This window comes from Mauremys reevesii, linkage group 3, assembly GCF_016161935.1.
Source record: "Mauremys reevesii isolate NIE-2019 linkage group 3, ASM1616193v1, whole genome shotgun sequence".
NCBI lineage: Eukaryota > Metazoa > Chordata > Testudines > Geoemydidae > Mauremys > Mauremys reevesii.
The window spans coordinates 55,440,158-55,458,988 of NC_052625.1; the positions used below are offsets into that span (position 1 = coordinate 55,440,158).

Sequence of the window (18,831 nt, forward strand, 5' to 3'; positions counted from 1 at the left end):
TAGCACTTTGCATTTTCAATTTCCAGCATTACCAATCCAACCCGATTCAACCGCTCCCCCTCCTTCAAAACAATCATGATGGAAAAATCTCTCACGATGTAGTAAAATATAGATTTAAGGTTTTTTATTTGCCATCTGGTTTGAGCCTTTAGGGTGCACTTCACATCCATTTCCAAGCTCCTCTCTACAACTATGAGGTCAGGAAACTTTTTTTTTAAATGAAAGCTGAGATTCTCACCTGTCTCCAGGAGCTATGGTTATAGATAGAGCATCAAATATCCCCAGACTTGTGCGAAAGAGTTGGCAATACTGATATATTAGTAATTCTCAGGGCTTGCATGATGTAGTTAAGTATTGTTATTCCAGAGTTCACTATATGGTGTGTTACACAGTCTTACAAGTTACTTCTTAGCATGCAAACAAGTTTGCAGTTGTTGGAATAAATGCTGTGTTAATTTTCTGATACAATTTCTTTTGGGGACCTTGGCAAGCAGCAAGGGAGTTTGAGCTCTCAGTGTTTCGAACTAGAGTCAGTCCTTGAGGCAGAATTGCTCTCAGGGAACTGAGTATTGGTGTTTTGGCCAAGAGCCCTAAAAGGCAACTGTGTGCATGCTGTTTATGATCACCTCTGTTCAAGGACTGGTGTATATCAAACAAGTTGTACTAAGGATACCCAGACTCTACATCACTGATTTCTCCTCCAGTGGGAGCACTTGGTAGAGCAACAGTATTTTGACCACCATTGCACAGATGGGGAAAGAGAAGGGCTAAGGGGTTTGTGTAAGGGCATGGTGATCTAATGGATTCAGGTTGGAGCTAGGAGTCAGGAGATTGGGCAATCATCCTACTCCCAATGCTGACCACCTGCGAGACCCTGATCACTGGTGCCTCGTCAACACAGTGAGGCTAATTCTGCTTACATACTGCAAATGGGTTGTGTGCGTATGTACAGAGGGGAAGTGAGAGGACAGACAGATGTGAACATGTTAGAGTATGTGGTCTACAAAGGAGCGCTTGGTTATCCATGGTTTCTCCTTGTCCAAAGCAGAGATCAGAGACAGGGATATAAAGAGGGACTTGATAGGAGCCGCAACACATTGGTAAACAGCTCGAGTGGCAGTTCTTTTGATTAGGATTCTTCCAGACAAACAATGCTGGGAGGTTGTGAGTGCAGTAGCCATTGTCCCTGACTGTGGGCGAATGAAAGCTCTAATCCCCACAACCCAGACATCTGTCAGCCAAGATCCCTACAGGTTTGGCTTTGGTTTGCCTCCCAGATGAAGTCTGATTTCCCTTTAATGTAAGCTCTTCCCCACCCCCCAGTTTAGGGTCTGGTTGTCCTCTTACTTACACCCAGTGTTACTCCCGATACTGGTGTATCCAGGAACAGAATCAGGCCCTTAATGAGCGGGTGTTCACCGCAGGACAGGTCCCGACCCTTGAGTTACTCCAAGGTTTGATGACCTGGAATGAACACTCCCTTTGCAAACAAACATGGCTGGTTTTCATATGCCTTTATTTGGAAGTTATAGGCTCTTTACAGGCACTGTGCGTTGGTGTTTCAGTACAGTTCAGATTTACTCTGCATCACCCAGTGACCGAGGGGAGGGGGGGAGGAATACCTCACAGCAACAGTTCCAGCCTCCAGGAAGGCATAAGACATCCGGGGAAACAATCTGCTTCTTTCGAAGCCACAAAGCAAGGAATCGGGTTTACAAAACAGACTTTAAAATAATATACATATACAGGAGCAATGCAAAGCTAAACTACAGCTAAAACTGGTACATATCTAGGCTGCTGCTTAAAGCCCTTTCCCCAAAGCTGGAAAAGGACATTTTAAAAACTAAAAATACAGGGTTGTTTAAAAAAAAAAAAAGAGTCCATGCATTAAGTTGTAGTGTTTTGTGCAATTAAAAAGGAATGAAAATAAATATAACTTAAAAACCTTTTCCATGACACTAATGGAACAGGGGCAAGTTCGTAAGGCACTTCCACAGGGGCTACTCTAAGCAGCATAGGAAACCTGGGCAAAAAGCTGAACAGTGCAACCATTTACAACTGTATGCTCAGAACTACAGACCTGCGCCTGGTGAGATATGAACTGAGAAAGTCTGACGAGATTTTAATCTCCATGAGAGAGACTTGTGCATGGCTGGGGAACAACGGATGGCCGAGTTGCGCCCTCCCCCCGCCACACACACACACACCTAGTGCCGCAGTGAAGGTACCTTCCTGACGCAGGAAAGTTGCACCCATCTAACTATTGCAGAGCAGGCTGATAGCATCACTACCGGGGAAAGAGATGAGACAATGGTCTTTCAGAGTTGGGGGGCGGAGGGGGAGAGAAAGGTTCATAACTTCTGCCAGACTCCTAGCTAGCTTGTATTATTCATGGAGAAAAAGCTGCGGGATTGTTCATGATCCAAGCTCAATACTGTCCTTATGTCCTAAGCTCTGGAGAACTCCAAGCTTTCCAGGAAGACCAAGAGGCACCAACGGCCTTCCCCTCCCACGTCAATATCTGACCTTTAGCAAGCTAGCTCTGCTGCAAGCATGCTGCTTAGTTCAAATGTTCCAGGAAGTTAAAAATGAGCCTCCACCCTAAATAGAGAACTGGTTGTTTTCACAAGCCTTGAAACAGAAAGGCCATGTCTACATCCAATTTAGGTAGAGCAGATTAGGGAACTATTTGTGAAAACCAGAGCTGGATATAGTGAGCTACATGGGTAACAAAGAAGGTGTGTGTGGGAGGAGGTGTTGCCTTAAATCCCTGTGTCTTACCCAGTAAAACTGAGGCGATAACCTTGAGAGCTGCCTCCCTGCCCTAATCCCCTCCATATACCGCTGTAGATATAAGAGCTCTCAAGCGCACACCACTAGGGGTAGGTTGTTTGCACATATGAACAGGGTCGGCTCTGGCTTTTTTGCCGCCCCAAGCAAAAAAAAAGGGGGGGGGGCTGGAGCGGCAAAGCAGGGGAGGAAAAAAAAACCTGCGGCACGGCCGGAGCCAAGGTGCAGGGGGACTCTCTGCGCTGCAGACGTGCCCCGGCTAGCGAAGGGGAGGGGGGGAGCGGGGGGGAGAGAGAGAAGGGGGGCGGCCAGCGCTTCAGCGGGGCGCTCGCCACGTGACCCCGACTGCCGCACTGCCTGCCAGGAGGGCTCTGCACCGCTCCGGTCAGCTGGGAGAGAAGGACGCAGGCTGCCTTGCCGAGTTTACTGCAGGGCGCTCCCCTCCTCCACGCTGCCGCCCTCTACAGGGCAGCCGGATCAGCAAACAAAACAAAAAAAAACCCGCGTCCGTGCCGCCCTAGGATTGGGCGGAATGCCGCCCCGTAGAATCTGCCGCCCCAAGCACGAGCTTGCTCGGCTGGTGCCTGGAGCCGGCCCTGCATATGAAAGAAACCTTTTAGATGAGTTAATGCAATTCTGTTTGAGATGTAGCCAGGACTGGTTCTACAAGAACCCATAAGTATGCCTGGCATTTGCCAATCGTTAGGGCTTGTAACAAGGATACTACAAAAGACGTTCAAAGGCATTGAAAAATAATGGAGACCGCTCCCCCTGTGAACTCCCTTCTGACCCAGATTTACCAGGGGTTCCCATCCCCTTTTGCACACTTGGTAGTATTAGCCTTACACAGCACAGAGGACAGCTTACTTGATTATTGCTAGGAGATACCCACCAACACTGAAGCCTTTTTAAAGTTTCACAATGGTCCCTATAGCCACTTTCACTCTCCTTCAGCCTCATCTGAGGCTTCAAGCCACATGGTAGGCCACCATCCCAGGTTAGGAGGGCTGGAAGTTGCTCCTATAATGGGAGCAGGATCGCTGGAGACAGAAGAGAAATCTCTTCCTTGTTGTCTTGGTTCAGACTATTGGTTCCACAGTATTCCCAGTCAGTGCTGGCCGAGGAGGTCTGAGCATCAGTCTCAGATCTTCACGTGCCAGCACACAGCCCTACTGCTAAGTTGCTCAAAGGCGATTTCAATTTAAAGACGGGCCCATGGTAAACATCTACAGCTGACAACGCCAGCCCACCTCAGTGGTTAGAGGGAAGCTCATCATCCAGCACCAAATAGGTTAGTAAGAGCCACAGTCACACCACACTTGGTTATTGACAAGAAAAGACTTCGCAATTCCAATGGCCACTCGAAAATAACGGAACAATCACAAGTGGATAACAAGGTTGCTCGAAGAGAGAGAAACCTAGATCTCCTAAGGATTCCAAACCTCTAGCTTCCTAGGACAAAGGATGTTATTAAATGTAACCAATCCGCTCCCAATCTGGTATCCCTGCCTTCACCTTCTCCAGGATCTGTGTCTTCCTTATTCCATAAACCCTAAGACACTTAAAATGGCAATCTAAAAGCTATGAAGCCTTGACTGCTTTGAGGACGGTGTGTTACCAACACCAGCCACTAGAGGACAGATGATCCTTACAGCTGAATAAATTCTGTCATTCACTTAGCTGGAAGGGCTTTAATTACACAGTTCAGGAGCAACAGAACTCAGGCTTCGGACACCATCTTCGTTCAACTGGAGGGCGCGTCAGCTGCACAACTGCTCACTACGTAAGTTCTTGTTCAAAAGAGATTGACTAAGAGCTAGAAATGCTATGGAAAGAGCATGCGTTCGCCTAGCCAATCAGACCACAGCTGCTCGCTGCTCAGGCGCCCGCGACGAGCAACACGATCTGCTCCCATCTACTGAGCAAAGCCAAGGTTTCAAGTTCAGCATTTGTTCTGGCAGGTGATCTACATATGTACAAAAACTAAAAACCACCTTAAATAGGGAAGTTATAGCTTTAACATGGGCGGGGGGGGGGCGTTGGAAAGTGTCTTGTAGTGCAGTTCAGAAGAGTCAGTTTGAGGGGCAGGATGCTGGGTAGTGGTGGAGTTGGACATATGGCTTTAATGCAGGTCCTCGCTCTGTGACAATTCCATTAGGATCTCAATGAGGTTGTCCAGCCCCCAGAGGTAGCCGTCCTCTCTGTTCCCTTCCACCCACGGCACGTTGTGCTGGAGGAATTGTCCCTCTGGCAGTGGTGTGGTTTTCCCAAAGTCGATCATCCAGACTTTGGCCTGTTCCTTTTGGTCATGAATAAAGAGGAGGGAGCTCCCAATTACCTGCAGAGAGAAAAGACACCAGTATTCATGCTTCCAGTTTTAAACAGACATATATGCCAGTCAGGAGATAGCTGCTTTTGCGGTCATCACACTCCCATTATCTAAAACTGCACCTGCAATATTTTTACGCTTGAGTTTTTGCATGTGCAAAAACTTGGATTTGTGCACACCAGCTGTATTTGCACATGCAAATCAGAAATGTAAACTACCGGATTTACTCACAAGTCACAGATTTTGTACATGCAAGAAGCTTTGCCGAAGAGAGGAGCATGAAACTTTGGGCGTATAAAATTGCAGCTGCAAACTTCAGAAGCCAAGTGGAGGTTCCTGGCATGGGGAAGACATAGAGCTTGTCTTCATGGGGACACTCAGGGAAGTTAAGACTAAAGATATGAGGTTAATGCACGTCAGTTAAAGCACACAAAACCACTGAATGAATGCTGCCATTCAGAAGTAAAGTGGCCTTACTGGACCTTAATCCTCCTATTTCTAGAGTCTTCAAAGGAGGATAAAGCTACAGCAAATGTAGGCCACTTTAAACGAGAGCATCCACTCAGGAATTCATCTGCCTTCACTTACGCCCATTAACGTCATACTTGCATTTGATTTGTCTTAATTTTGGGGAGTCCCTGCATAGCCAAGCCCTTTGCACCAGCATTTAGAATAAGGCTCTCCACAGCCCAAGTTCTTTATGGATGATCAGTGCCTGGAATTAAGCTACACTCGCTGGGTCTGTATCCTATGATATACAAACACCGCCTCAGCAATTGTGCTTAAGTTCTTGAATATAAGTTATGCATGGACAAAATGTCCCCTCCCTGACTGATGCTTCATCTAGTAACACTTAGAAAAGAGACTGGGGTAGGTTTCACCAAGGCTTGTAGCCTCTGTGAGTCTATCCGGATAGGTTACAGGACAGTAGGGTAACAGACCTCCCTTCTGTGAGCTGCTGCCACTACTACAACGGGCTGTTTCACATTCTGATAAGCCTTTGGACAATTAAATCCTGTCTGTCCTCAGCGTGTGTGCGTGCACCTCTCCCACTGAATCCAACAGGAGTTTGGGAGGGCATCCGTGTATAGCATTTGGCTGTATGTTACTTTAAGAAAGCCTGTCTGAAGAAGGTATTCCTGCTGCAGCTTCCCCTCCTGGGGGAATCCCTACCAGACCAGCCAAGGAGGAGGTGGAACAGAGTTCACACAAACTCATGCAGAGGAAGGGCCCCCTCTGCACTTCTCCTTCCTTTAATACCTGGCCTTATTTACAGTTTGGCTAGGTGCTGAATATCCACAGAGCTCCAGTGGGAGCTGTGGGTGCTCAGCACCTCTGAAGAGCCTGTGATATTTGCTTCCCCTACTGGGCCAAGACAGCCCAGATATGCGGATTTTCAGATCCCACTGCCTGGTCTGCCTAAGGTATTCCCCAAGGTTCTGACCCAGTGCTGGGTTTGAGTCTGTTTTTACATCAATACTGTGTTTCAGCTGTGCACACGGACGCCAGGATCACATTTCATAATCCTCACTGCATAGTTTTGCCTCACATAGCTTCTGCTTCCCCAGTTAAAAAAGAATTCAGTGGGTGCAGAGGCCTCAATTCAGGAAAACACTCAAGTAAGCTTCCCAAACAGAAACATTTTACAGAGTCGGGGCCATAATAATGTGTCTCCCATAAGCAAAGCAGTTTGATGGACTCTATATTGACTTGCACTATTGCTATTCATGGTAGCAACGGCTAGCGCAACCCCTACAGGAGCAGCGAAAGTGGGCACCTTCAGCTAGCCCCTCGAGTAAGAGACAGGAAACGCAGACGAGACTTGGAAGCTAGCAGAGAAAGACTCAGCCAATTGTAGGAAGCCGTTCTTGAACCACGAAAGGGACTGAAGAGCAATTTGTTAGCTGGAAGGGATCCTAACAGGAGAAATTAAACTAACAAGACCATCTGACCAGTCACCAGACTGGTCAGAAGATGTTCCCTATTAATCACCAGTTCAAGACAGCATTGGGGAGTGGGGGGAGTGCTGGAGCCTAGCACGTCCCCTGAAGCAATCCCCAGGAAAGAACAGTGATGCAGCTCTAGAAGAATTCAACCAATGTCAGCATTTCAAACAGAAGTGCTACCACGTTTGAAGCATTACCCATTTTAGGTCTGCCTATAGAAAAAAAGTTTTTAAATGGAAGCACGTAGAGTTTGCACAAGTTGTTATGAATTTACATTTGTGAGGAGGCTTTCTCCCCTCAGCGCGTTGGCGCTTTCCCAGAGACAGACGGGTCTGGGAATGAATGCACATCAGCAGCACTCCTTTCCACTCTCATAGCCTCCCTTTGCCCTGAAGGACCAGTTTCGCTTTAAAGAAGCTATTCCTGCTTCAGTCTCATCTCTTTCGTAACTGGGTTCTGAAAAAGCCCATGGAAAATGCTGACTTTTCAATATTTATTTTAGTCCCAAACCAGACTGAAAAGTTGTTATTCTGAAGTTTCCTGTGAAATGGAAATTCCAAGATTTCCATTTGGAAACGTCAAATGTTTTGTTTCAACATTGGCTAAAAAACAAAACAAACAAACAAAAACTGACATTGCTGCAATCTAAATATTTAATTTTGGTTTGTTGAACTGACCCAAAACTCTTTGTTTCAAGTAATTTAAACATTTCAATTGCCCTGAGACTTGTGATTCAGGTGCAAAAACGCGTAGGGAAAAATATGGAAACTATTTTCTGACAGAAAATCATTCTGACAGAAGACCCCGACCAGCTCTCGCCAGCAAGCTCTATAAGTGCTGTTTTGAGATACTCTCCCAGCATCCTTTCAGGCATCTGGAACCGTGTTTAAATAACTCATGATGCTGGAAGCCAACCATTATCTGGAATTTGCACTTACGTAGACTTTAGCACAGAGATATCATATTATATTTTCTATGATAGAATAGCCAGGAATATTCCTGAAGTCACATATAAGCATAAAGATTCTGAACAAACATTTAAACATGAGCTCCTGGACTAATAAAAATTGATGGTCATACAATTTAAAGGTAGCTTTCACTTAGTGTCAGATGTGACAAGGTCACATCAAAGTCGTAGGTCCTATGATCTCCCTGTAGGTATTAAGCAGACAAATCTATGAAAAATACACATTTGAGAATAAACTCAAGTTTTAGAAATGTATGAGTTCTAACACTGACAATATCCCGTTCTTGGACAGAAGCTACACAGTACCCATAGAGACAGATCTAGCTAAGCATCGTCTCAAGAGAGAAAGGCAAGTTCTACCTCGTGGCATTTAAAGAATGGCGATGTTTCCAGGGTGTCACGGATCCCCTTCAACCGATTAAGGTAACCGTTCTGGAATGATAAAGAAAATAAGCTATAAGTACTACTACAAGTTTAAGTCTTTTCAAGCAAGTCAGTAGTAAGACCTAGAGAGGGGCATGTTAGACTAGTAACATGGTAAATTTCTGGAATTCTTCAAAGTCCCCTTGCTAATCACACCAATGTTCCTGGTCTAATCCAAAAAGCAGGCTAAATTATAAATATTCTAATACATACAGTACTGGCTAACCATGCTGCCAGCCCCTCTTCTAAGAGGAGTCAAAACAACTGCTCAAACTCTGTCTCTGGTGGGAGGTTGCAGAGGGGTGGACTTCAGGAGGTTAGCAGTTTGACTGATCAGATTCACCTCTCATTAGCCCTAGCCTTAAACAGTGTCAAAGTGGTTTGAAAGAACTTCAAGTCCGCCTGCGTACATAGGAGCAATTTGGCCAAACCAGAGCTGGGCAGCGTCATTCACAGAACCAAGAATAAACCCCAGTTAGCTAATGTCAAAGTAAACAGGCAGGTTTGAAGTCGGCAGCGCTAAGAGCCAGGCCATTTAGAGTCATTTGCTAATAGGCTTCATATGGTAGGGCCTAAAATGGAGCTAGTTTACCAAATTGTATATTTCACCCAGTCTATGTAAAACATTTACAGCTAAACAGCTAGTTCACCTAGCAACACGCAGCAGCACCATTTGGTATATGCAGGATACATGGGTTTGCAGCACTCAGGCCCAGGAGAGGGACGGCTACAGACAAGATGGTCCCCTCCCCAACGCCGCTGGATGGCAAGGACACTGGGCACCCTTACAGCCTGCCTTATGAGGCAGCTCACAGTATAGGAAGGAAATCTTCTCCAGCCAAGCAGCCAGAGATCAGAAGTAAGAAACAAATGGAAAGGTCCGGCCTTTCTTCACCAGCCCCAGCCACTACTGATGGGAGCTTGTTCCTCACATCCCATGCCTGCAGCCTCTTCTCCATCTCTACAGCAGACTTCCCCTCCCCTCGTTTAGCCGACCCGCCTACCCTTCCGCGTCTGTCCTCCAGCAGTGGATGATTTCGTAACCCTACTAGCTGCCTGATATAATCAGGCTGCCTAGTGCAAAGTCTGAGTGTTGCCATTACAGCTAACAGCGTGTTCTCTCCTAGCCTCTGCCTACCCCTGCACCTTCTCTAGGCTAGGAAGTGGTGTCTACTTTGCCCTTCTGGTGCTATTTTCCAATGGGCTCGGCACAGCAGCGGCAAGGTTAATTCTGTGGTCCTTGGCATTAGGCAATACATCACCAAGGCAAGAGCCTAAAGGAGGAAGGAGTCTACTCTCGCACCTGGCAGGCATTTTGGCAATGTCGTCCTAATGCAACTGCTGACTCACCAGAATGTTACGGTTTCCTTTAGTGAATTCTCTGAAGGCCTCTGTGACCTGTTCCTTTGTTCTTGTCTTCTTGAAATCCCGGTTCACTGAGCCATCTTCTTTCTTAAAAAGGGAGACAGAAACCCAGACACATTGTCATGAGAGCGGACAGTTAGAGGAGGTGACTTGTGTTTGAAACACTGCTGGGCATGTTATGAACCAGAGTGCAGACTGGCCTCCTTGAGGGCAAGGGGACAGGTAGTCAAGATTCAAGTAAGTGCCATGACATAATAATAAATAATACCTACTCTTCCATAGCGCTTTTCAGCTCAAAGTGCTTTACAGAGGGAGGTAAATATCATTATCCCTATTTTACAGATGAGAAAATAGAGGCACTGAGAAGTCACCCAGCAGGGCCAAAGCCAAGGTTTGAACTCAGGTCTCCCAAATCCCAGTCTAGTGCTCTATTCTGTAGGGCACAATAATCCTCTGCTTAGGAAGGGTCACATGTAGTGACTGTTTGCCTTACTGAAGAGGTCAGCAGACATACTGACCTGCTGTTCAGCTCTTGCAGCCAGCCCATTATTTAATAAGGAATCTGAGCAGCAGCTCCCCAGTGTCACAGAGACTTACCAAGGCCACTTATGACATAGGCAAGTTACCGTCCGGGGACCATAGCACTGACTAACCCCAAGTGTAGGTCCTAAAAGTAAGTACCACTCATTTTTTGCTATGTAGCTCCCGAATTCCTTCTCCCCGCTTTTTCTGACCAGAATGTCTAATAGCCAGCGGCTGCCTCCTATTGTATTCTTGCTTCAAGAAGAAGCAAGCATAAAAGTCATGCTAGAAAACATCTGAAGATGGAGGGAAGGGAAAGGTAGACATTTCCCAGAAGGGGACACAAAAATCCCTGGGTAGCCAGTCTGATTTGAAACACTAGGGCAGCTTTTGGGGGGGAAGGCATAATGCAGGCTGCAGCAGCTCACCCACAGGCCCTGGGGAATACCTGCTTTACTCCCTACTGAAAACCACAAAAAATGGTGGGTCTGCAGGAGACCAGGGTCCCCAGCCCATTGATAATGGCCAAGAATCGTAAAAGACACCTGCCTGTCAGCTGTTTATGATCACCTCTGTGTTCAAGGACTGATACGTACAATGTAAAAACACGGCAAGCTGTGTACACTCTTCCCTCCCGCCCCAGCTGAGCCGCATGGCTACCTGAACATCTCACCTGCTCAGGCTGCACCCAGTCTAGCCCTAGAAGGGACCCAGATGAACTGGCCCGCTTTCATCTGCTCCTGCTCAGCAGAGGAAACAGCCACATGGCTCAAGGCCAGATTCCCATCACTTGGCAGCGAGCGGTACTTCGCTCCAGGAAGGGTCCCCTTGAAGTCAGCTACTCCACACAAGCAAGGATGTTAGAATCTGCCCTGGAAAGATTTCTTTAAGCGTCATTGTCAGACAAAGATCCACACTGGAGGCTTGTGACCTATGTAGGTTGACCATGGGTTGAAGAGTCAGGTCAGGTCTATCATTAAATACCTTCTCTCCTCCCAAAAGCCACAGAGTAGGCAATAAAAGGAGTTGCAAGAAAAAAAAAGGTATCAGAGGGGTAGCCGTGTTAGTCTGGATCTGTAAAAGCAGCAAAGAATCCTGTGGCACCTTATAGACTAACAGACGTTTTGCAGCATGAGCTCTCGTGGGTGAATACCCACTTAGTCACTTGCATCCCACGAAGTGGGTATTCACCCACAAAAGCTCAGGCTCTAAAACGTCTGTTAGTCTATAAGGTGCCACAGGATTCTTTGCTGCTTTTAAGAAAAAAAAAGACACAGTAGTCATGACTATGCATCTCCAGCTTTTACCCTTAACCTAAACAAAGTCCGATGTAGTGAAGAGGTAAGTGTTTTTCCTTAAATTTCTCACCATTGCTATGAATGGTGCAGCTCCACAGTGGTAGGAGGTAGACAGATTGCCAGCATGTTTCTCATTCGGTCATCTAGGCCTGTTCTAAGTGAGGTGGCTGTGGGGCACCCAAGGCTGAGCTAGTCTATTGAGATTATGGAATCCTCATCACTGAAGGCTTTTAAGAACAGGTTGGACAAGCACCTTTGAGGGATGGTCTCAATATACTAGGTTCTGCCTCCATGCAGGGGGCTGACTAGATGGCCTCTCGAGGTCCCTTCCAGCCATACGTTTCTGTTATTCTATCAATAGCAATGGTGGGAAATTTAAAGAGAAAAGGTTTATGCAGACACAGCCCAAGAGCAACATAAATACATCCCAGGATTAGAGTTAGCCCATGGTTAAGTGCTCCATTTAATGGAGCTCTGTGCACAGCACGACAGAAATAGCAAGAAGCCTCTGCTCCAAGGAGCTTACAGGCTACCAGGCAGCACAGATACATGCAGTGCCAGTCTGACAGCAAGGCAATTGTCAGATGTCAGGCACCAATAGTGAAACAGCACAATACCCTTGCATGTCTGCATCAGATGTGGGATTACAGCACACTTCCCGGTAGAACTTTGTCCCCAAAAGGCTCTCTTCTCCTATTATTCTGTTCCCAAAGGTCTTAGGGAAGGAAGTATGCAAACAACTGGAAGTTAAAAGATTGGGGTTCCAGTCCTACTCTTCTACAGACTTTCTATGGGATCTTTGCCAAGTCTCTTAACCTAACTCAACTTCCGTCCCTTAGCTACAAAATGGGGATGAAGAGTCTCACAAACAAATTAAGAAAGCTACTGTGATGCTAAGTCACTTTGAGAGCCTCAGACGCTCTATAAATGAAGAGCATAGATCAGGTTCTTTCATTGTTTGTCCAGATTCTATAAACCACTGGGTAATCAGAATTCCCTTTGGGACCCGCACTTCCTGGCTGTAGAGGCTAGTTTTAAGGTGTGTCCTATACACACAGCTTTGTTTCCATAGTCTAGTGCTCCATGAAGGATGACTTGTTTGCCCACAAAGGATGGGAGCCGGAAAGACATCCTGTTATGCTGGGGAAGATGAAGTAAGAATGAAGAACTGGATCAGAGGATGAGGGAAGGAACAGAGTACAATGAATATCCTGTCCTGTAGCTTTAGACATCCTTATAAAGCCTTCCCGGGGCGTTCCAAGTAACCAACTGAGCACCATTCCCAAAGAAATGGAAGGTGAAATATGTGTGTGTACAATGCATGAATTGTGGGGGCGAGTAGACTGATCATGTAAATCAGTGTGCCAAATTTAGTCAGTAAATGATATGCAAATGTAACCCAAGAGTATGCACATTATGTAAACTGACTTAAGCAATACTAAAACCTACAACTAAAGATGATGAACAATCTTGCTTGCTAAAGTATGCTCAGTGGAGTGGATCTGTGGGATGTTACACCTGTGCAGGAAAACTGCTGTTTGTGTGAGTGCAATTGGGAGCCATTTATAATGCATAAAGTCCTAAGTGCTTTGGGACATGACAGCCTGAGATCATCTCAGGGCCTGTGCACCGTTGCAGGAGGCCAAGATCAGAGACGCTGTGCTGACAGAATGTGTGCTCTCAGAGAGTGGGGAAGTACCTTCAGAGGAGGTTTGCTTGCTCAGGAACTTAATCCCTCTTGTTGTCCAGAGGGAGAGTTCCCTGGCTGCTATGCATCAGTCATCAGTCATATGGAAACCTCCCCCGACCCTGCCCCTTGGAGATGACAGATACCAACCTGGAGAAGGGCTATCACACTAATTTCACATGTAAACTGCAATACAGCCTTGCACAAAGCATTCAAGAAGGGAAGTATATGGTTATGAGTGGAGTCTTACGTGGGGCTATAAATAAATGAAAGAGTGGATGGGCTTTGAGATAAGGCATTAGCTCAGTTTCAGGAAAGCCAGCTAGAATATTTATAATGCTGCTCCTATAATTATTCCCCTCTTGAAGTTTTCCCTGAGCTGCCAGGCAGTGCTGTGGTGTTTTCCATAGGCTTGACATTTACAGGTGTTCTAGCCCCAGGGAGTTAATCTTTACAAAGAAGAAATGTAGGGCTGGTTGATGGGCCATAGCAACTGGGCTTTCCCTGCCACCACCACCCCCACTTTAGCACCAGTTTTAGCCTATGGTAACTTTAGCATCAAGGCTAACTTGTTTCTTCTGTGGAATTCTAGAACTTGCAGTCAGCAAGATCAGGTCGCCAGGTTCTTTCTTGAAGGGTGTTTGGGTGGGATTTTCAGGAGCCTAAGGAAATTAAGTCAATGGAGTTTGTGTGACTATATAAATGTGTAGACATCAGTACAGCAGTGCACTATGCAGGGCATATACTTCTGAGAGTGACTGATGCCTCAGGGTAGTTTTAACTACCAGTAGAAATGGGATCCAGCTTGAGTTTGACCCTGGTTATTTTGATAAAATCTGGCATTCCCAGCCTTTTCAATGCAGGAAAGCACCACTGTCCCCATTGTCCAGACAGAGAGATGCAGAGTGGGTAAGTGACTTACTCACGGTCACCCAGCAAGCTCGGGACGGAGCTAGGAATGGGACAGGAACTGGGTTCCCAAGTCCCAGTCTTGCAGTCTGCCTACTAGACTCCATTGCCCTCCTCTTGGAACTTGATACATTCACTAAGGGCTAGTCTACACTTACCTGCCGGGTCGACGCGGTGAGTTCGACTTCTCGGAGTTCGAACTATCGCGTCTAATCTAGACGCGATAGTTCGAACTCCCCGCGCGCTCCGGTCGACTCCGGTACTCCACCACTGCAAACGGCGGTGGCGGAGTCGACCTTGGAGCCGTGGACTTCGATCCCGCGGCGTCTGGACGGGTAAGTAGTTCGAACTAGGGTACTTCGAGTTCAGCTACACTATTCATGTAGCTGAACTTGCGTACCCTAGTTCGACCCCCCCCCCCCTTAGTGTAGACCTGCCCTAAGGCTCTCTTCATGCAAGTCTCTTGCTCCACCCCACAACACTCTGCCTATCGGTACTTGTAGCACAAGATCCTCTGTATCGAGATCTCCACTACAGACAACTTACAGGGTAGATTACTCCAGACAATCCTGTTTTTCCAGGAAGATGTCCATAGCGAGAAAGTAGGGAAGGAAAAACCAAGAACCGTCTCTCAATAAAACTTTCCTAAGTTTCCCCTTGAGGCTTCAATAGCAGCTTCAAGATACTGAATGCCTGTTCTCAGCAGGGGATGCTTATCCAGCTATGAAGCAAGCAAAGTAATATAATTCAGCAACATTTGCTCTGTGTAAAAACTTCAACTTATAGGCAGGGGGAAAGATCTATGCCAGTAACCAAAGTGAATGTCAGTTCTCTAGATTGGGAGTGGGAGGAATCTAGGAACTGAGGGATTTAAGGAGAATTATAGTAATTAGAGGCAAAAGACTCAATTAGATGAGTCCATCCCCTTGCGGTATCCCTATATATAATCCTTTAAACCAAGCATGCAGCCCAGAAAACTATCAACAGATAAATACACTCAATCTTAGCACGAGGACAGAGAGAAGCAACAGACGAATCACCATATGCAAGATTTAGTCCTAACTGATCCAGCTACTTTTTAGTTTTAGTTTCATAAAGTGCACCAGCCAAACAGTGACAGTTACAGCAATGGAAATGGGTGAAGGGTTGTTCAGATTAAGGGCTGATATAGGGAACTGTCTGACTGGGTGGAGGGAGCAAAGAGGAGGGGATTTAGTGGTGTTTTGAAGAGGGCTCAGAAAGTCAGTGAAATGGGACAGTTCTCAGTAAGTTGTCAGTTAAGAATCAGCCTCTAATAGAACTGGAGGGGAAAGGGAAAACTGAGCAGTGGTCAGAACTGGTGGAACAGATGTGGGAGTGTGGATTATGGCCAGACGACAAAGGTTTTTTAAGGGGAAGGTAGCCACTGGTGGAGGCCTCTCAGGAAGGCGGCTATGTTGCAGCACACCAACCATGCTGAAAAAAATGATTATTCTTACTTTAGACCCTTTCAGCAAGTCCCTGAGTGACACAGACAGATACAAATGCAATACCACCCGCTAGTCATGAATCTTGTTGCATCGATTCAACCTCAGAAAGGCCTCCTCTTCTCACAGTGAGATCGCCTTCATTGCTCAGCATTTGTCCAAGGAAAAACATTTGCTAGGAGCATGGGTTGAAGTGGTCCAGTGACAGCAGTTCAGTAAGAAGGTGCTTTTCAATGGGGCACTGTCTTTGCACCAGAATGTACGCTTGCATTTAGTCCCGCACTTTCCAAGTCTCTCAACCTTGTGGTTGCGAAGCCTTCCCTAATGTAAATGGACGCAGTGACGCCTGCCCAGTTATGCAGACAGCCTGAAACAGCAGCTGTGAGAATGTTCAGGAGCGGCGCCAGGGTTTTTGGTGCCCTAGGCGCAGGGCTGGCTCTACCCATTTCGCCGCCGGTCCCGTGGCTCTGGTGGACCTGCCGCAGGCGTGCCTGCGGATGCTCCACCGGAGCCGCGGGACCAACGGACCCTCCGCAGGCACGCCTGCAGGAGGTCCACTGGAGCCGCCTGCCGCCCTCCCGACAAAATGCCGCCCCCGCCAAATCCTGGCTCCCTAGGCGACTGCCTAGGTCGCCTAAATGGAAGCGTCGGCCCTGAGAATGTTGACTGAGTTTTAAATCCAATGACTAATGACAATACAAATAATCTCTACGTCAGCCATTTCCCCGCTGATCAAAGAGTGTTAGGAAATGGGGCTGTTATTAGGATGATCTCCACAGAGTACTGAAGGAGCAGCTGGGGTGTGGATGTCAGTTGCAGCGAGTGCCACTACTCATTTTAACCACCACTTACCACTTGTTTTAACCTCAGCTTGTTTTAATCAATCTGACCACTTGTTAGTGGAGCTGAACTCTCTTAATCCCTTCTGCCCTTCTCCCCAGTTCAAAGCAGGGTTTCCTTCATTTTAATTCAGTTCTACCGCTATTTGATGTTTATCTCTAGTAAAGGGTTTGAAAGCGCCTAAGACCCATTAACTTGCCATGAGACTTAGGCTTCTAAGGCCTGATCTACACCTAAAAATGTGATCAATCTAGCTACATCGCTAAAGGCTGTGAAAAATTTTGTGCCCTGTGCCAAGCAGTTAGGGTGACATAATTCCCACTGTTGAATTCTTCCATTAGCCTAGCTACCACCTTTTTGGAGAGGTGGATTACCTACATTGATTACCAACCCCTTCTGTTGAGGTAGGACGCATCTACACTACGGTGCTACAGTGGCACAGCTGCAGTGCTGTAGCTGTGTCGCTGTAGTGTGGACATACCCTCAGTCACTTAGGGCTTGTCTTCACTGCAAAATTGTAACTTGTTCCCCATTCACACATACTAACCCTTCACTTGAGTGTGGTGCTTGTAAATCAAGTTGGTTGGCCCATAAGGGGGCTCAGGCTGCAGCTCGAGTAAGCAGAACTCATTAGTTGCTAAAACGACCATCCTGTAGTGTGGCTGAAGGCTAGTTCCACTCATGTGCCACTAGTCCTCCAATGCCTTCCCATAATTCCTCTCCTCTAACCACCAGTCCTCATGAAGGGACAGACAAGTTCCTCCACAATTCCCTGGGAGCTAATTCATAGAGTGGCTCTGCTTACTGCAGTGCCAAGGACCGTGAGACAGCCCCCAGAATTCTTAGACCCTCACACGAGTGAGTGCAGCACCCGAGTGGACAAAGCAGCTTGCATGCTATTTTGCAGTGTGGCTGCTCTCACTCAAGCTAGGCTAAAATGGAGAGAAGTAACTCAAGCACAGATAACCTAAATTAATTCTGCAGTGAAGACACATCCTTCAGCACTTTTGCAAGAGTTACCCATCATGTTTAAAGAGACAGAGCATCTCATTACGTGGGAGAGGAATCTCCATAGCCCCGATCATGATCATGCCTTGATACTGCAATCGGAGATGGGCACAAACTAAAACCCACATTCTGGTTTGGATCAAGATTTCAGCTCAGAACTTTAGCATGACAATTCCAGACACCAAAACAGACACCCTGAGCTTTGGTAAAGTTCAGATCCATATAGGCTTTTACTTCTCTTCATTATAGAGACTGGCTCATGTATTAGAAGGATTGGATCATGTTTTTGTCTGTTCCTCCCCACCCCTCTCCCCCAATCTACTATAGTTTTAATTTCATAGATGCAATTAGGATCACAGCCTCTGCAATCTGAGAAGTGCTGCAAAGTCAGTTAGACAGGCTGCCTCTAGAGGGCAGCTTTAAACTGCTAGGATGTTACACAGCAACTATTAGTCTAGGGCAGAGGTGGGCAAACTGGCAGCCCGTGGGACCCTCCTGCCCCAGGAGGTTAGTCCCCAGCCCCTCCCCCGCTGTTCCCCCTTCCCCGCAGCCTCAGCTCGCCCCACTGCTGGCGCAATGCTCTGGGTGGCGGGGCTGGGAGCTTCTGGGGCAGCGCAGCTGCAGAGCCTGGCCTGACCCGGTGCTCTGTGCTGCATGGTGCGTGGCTGTAGCGCCACCAGCCACCGGTGCTCCAGGCAGCATGGTAAGAGGGCAGGGAGCGGGGGGGTTGGATAGAGGGCAGGGGAGTTCAGGGTGGTGGTCAGGGGGCAGGGGTGTGGATTGGGGTTGGGGCGGTCAGAGAGCGGGGAGATGGGGGGTTGAATGGGGGGCAGGGGTCCAGGGGGTGGCAGTCAGGAAGGAGGGGGGGTTGGATAGGATGGTGGGAGGCAGTCAGGGCCAGGGGTTCCAGGGGCAGTCAGGGGACAGGGAGCAGGGGAGGGGTGGATGGGGCAGGGTCCTGGGGGTGGGCTGTCAGGGGGCGAGAAATGGGGGAAGGCGGGCCACGCCCCCTCCCTATCCAGCCCCCCCCTACAATTTCCAAAACCCGATGTGGCCCTCAGGCCAAAAAGTTTGCCCCCCCCGGTCTAGGGCCTGGTCTACGCTTACAAGTTGGGTCCGCATAACTACGGCACTCAAGGGTGTGAAAAATCCCCACTCCTGAATGCCGTAGCTAAGCCGAACTAAGCCCCAGCATAGACACGGCTATGGCGATGGAAGAATTCTTCTGTCAATCTAGCTACTGCTATTCAGGGAGGTAGATTACCGACATCGATGGAAAAA

The 18,831-nt window shown here is 47.4% G+C and overlaps 1 protein-coding gene across 1 annotated transcript in view; it reads right to left on the reverse strand.

Moving 5' to 3' along the window:
• Positions 1-1,499: 1,499 nt before the first annotated feature.
• Positions 1,500-18,831, reverse strand: part of ITPKB (inositol-trisphosphate 3-kinase B) — a 112,170-nt gene continuing 94,838 nt past the window's right edge. The window contains exons 6-8 of the mRNA XM_039532079.1: positions 9,806-9,907; positions 8,393-8,464; positions 1,500-5,128 (exon numbers count right to left, since the gene is read on the reverse strand). Coding sequence (XP_039388013.1) covers positions 4,913-5,128; positions 8,393-8,464; positions 9,806-9,907 — 390 coding nt within the window. The 3' untranslated portion in view covers positions 1,500-4,912. The remainder of the gene's footprint in view (positions 5,129-8,392; positions 8,465-9,805; positions 9,908-18,831) is intronic.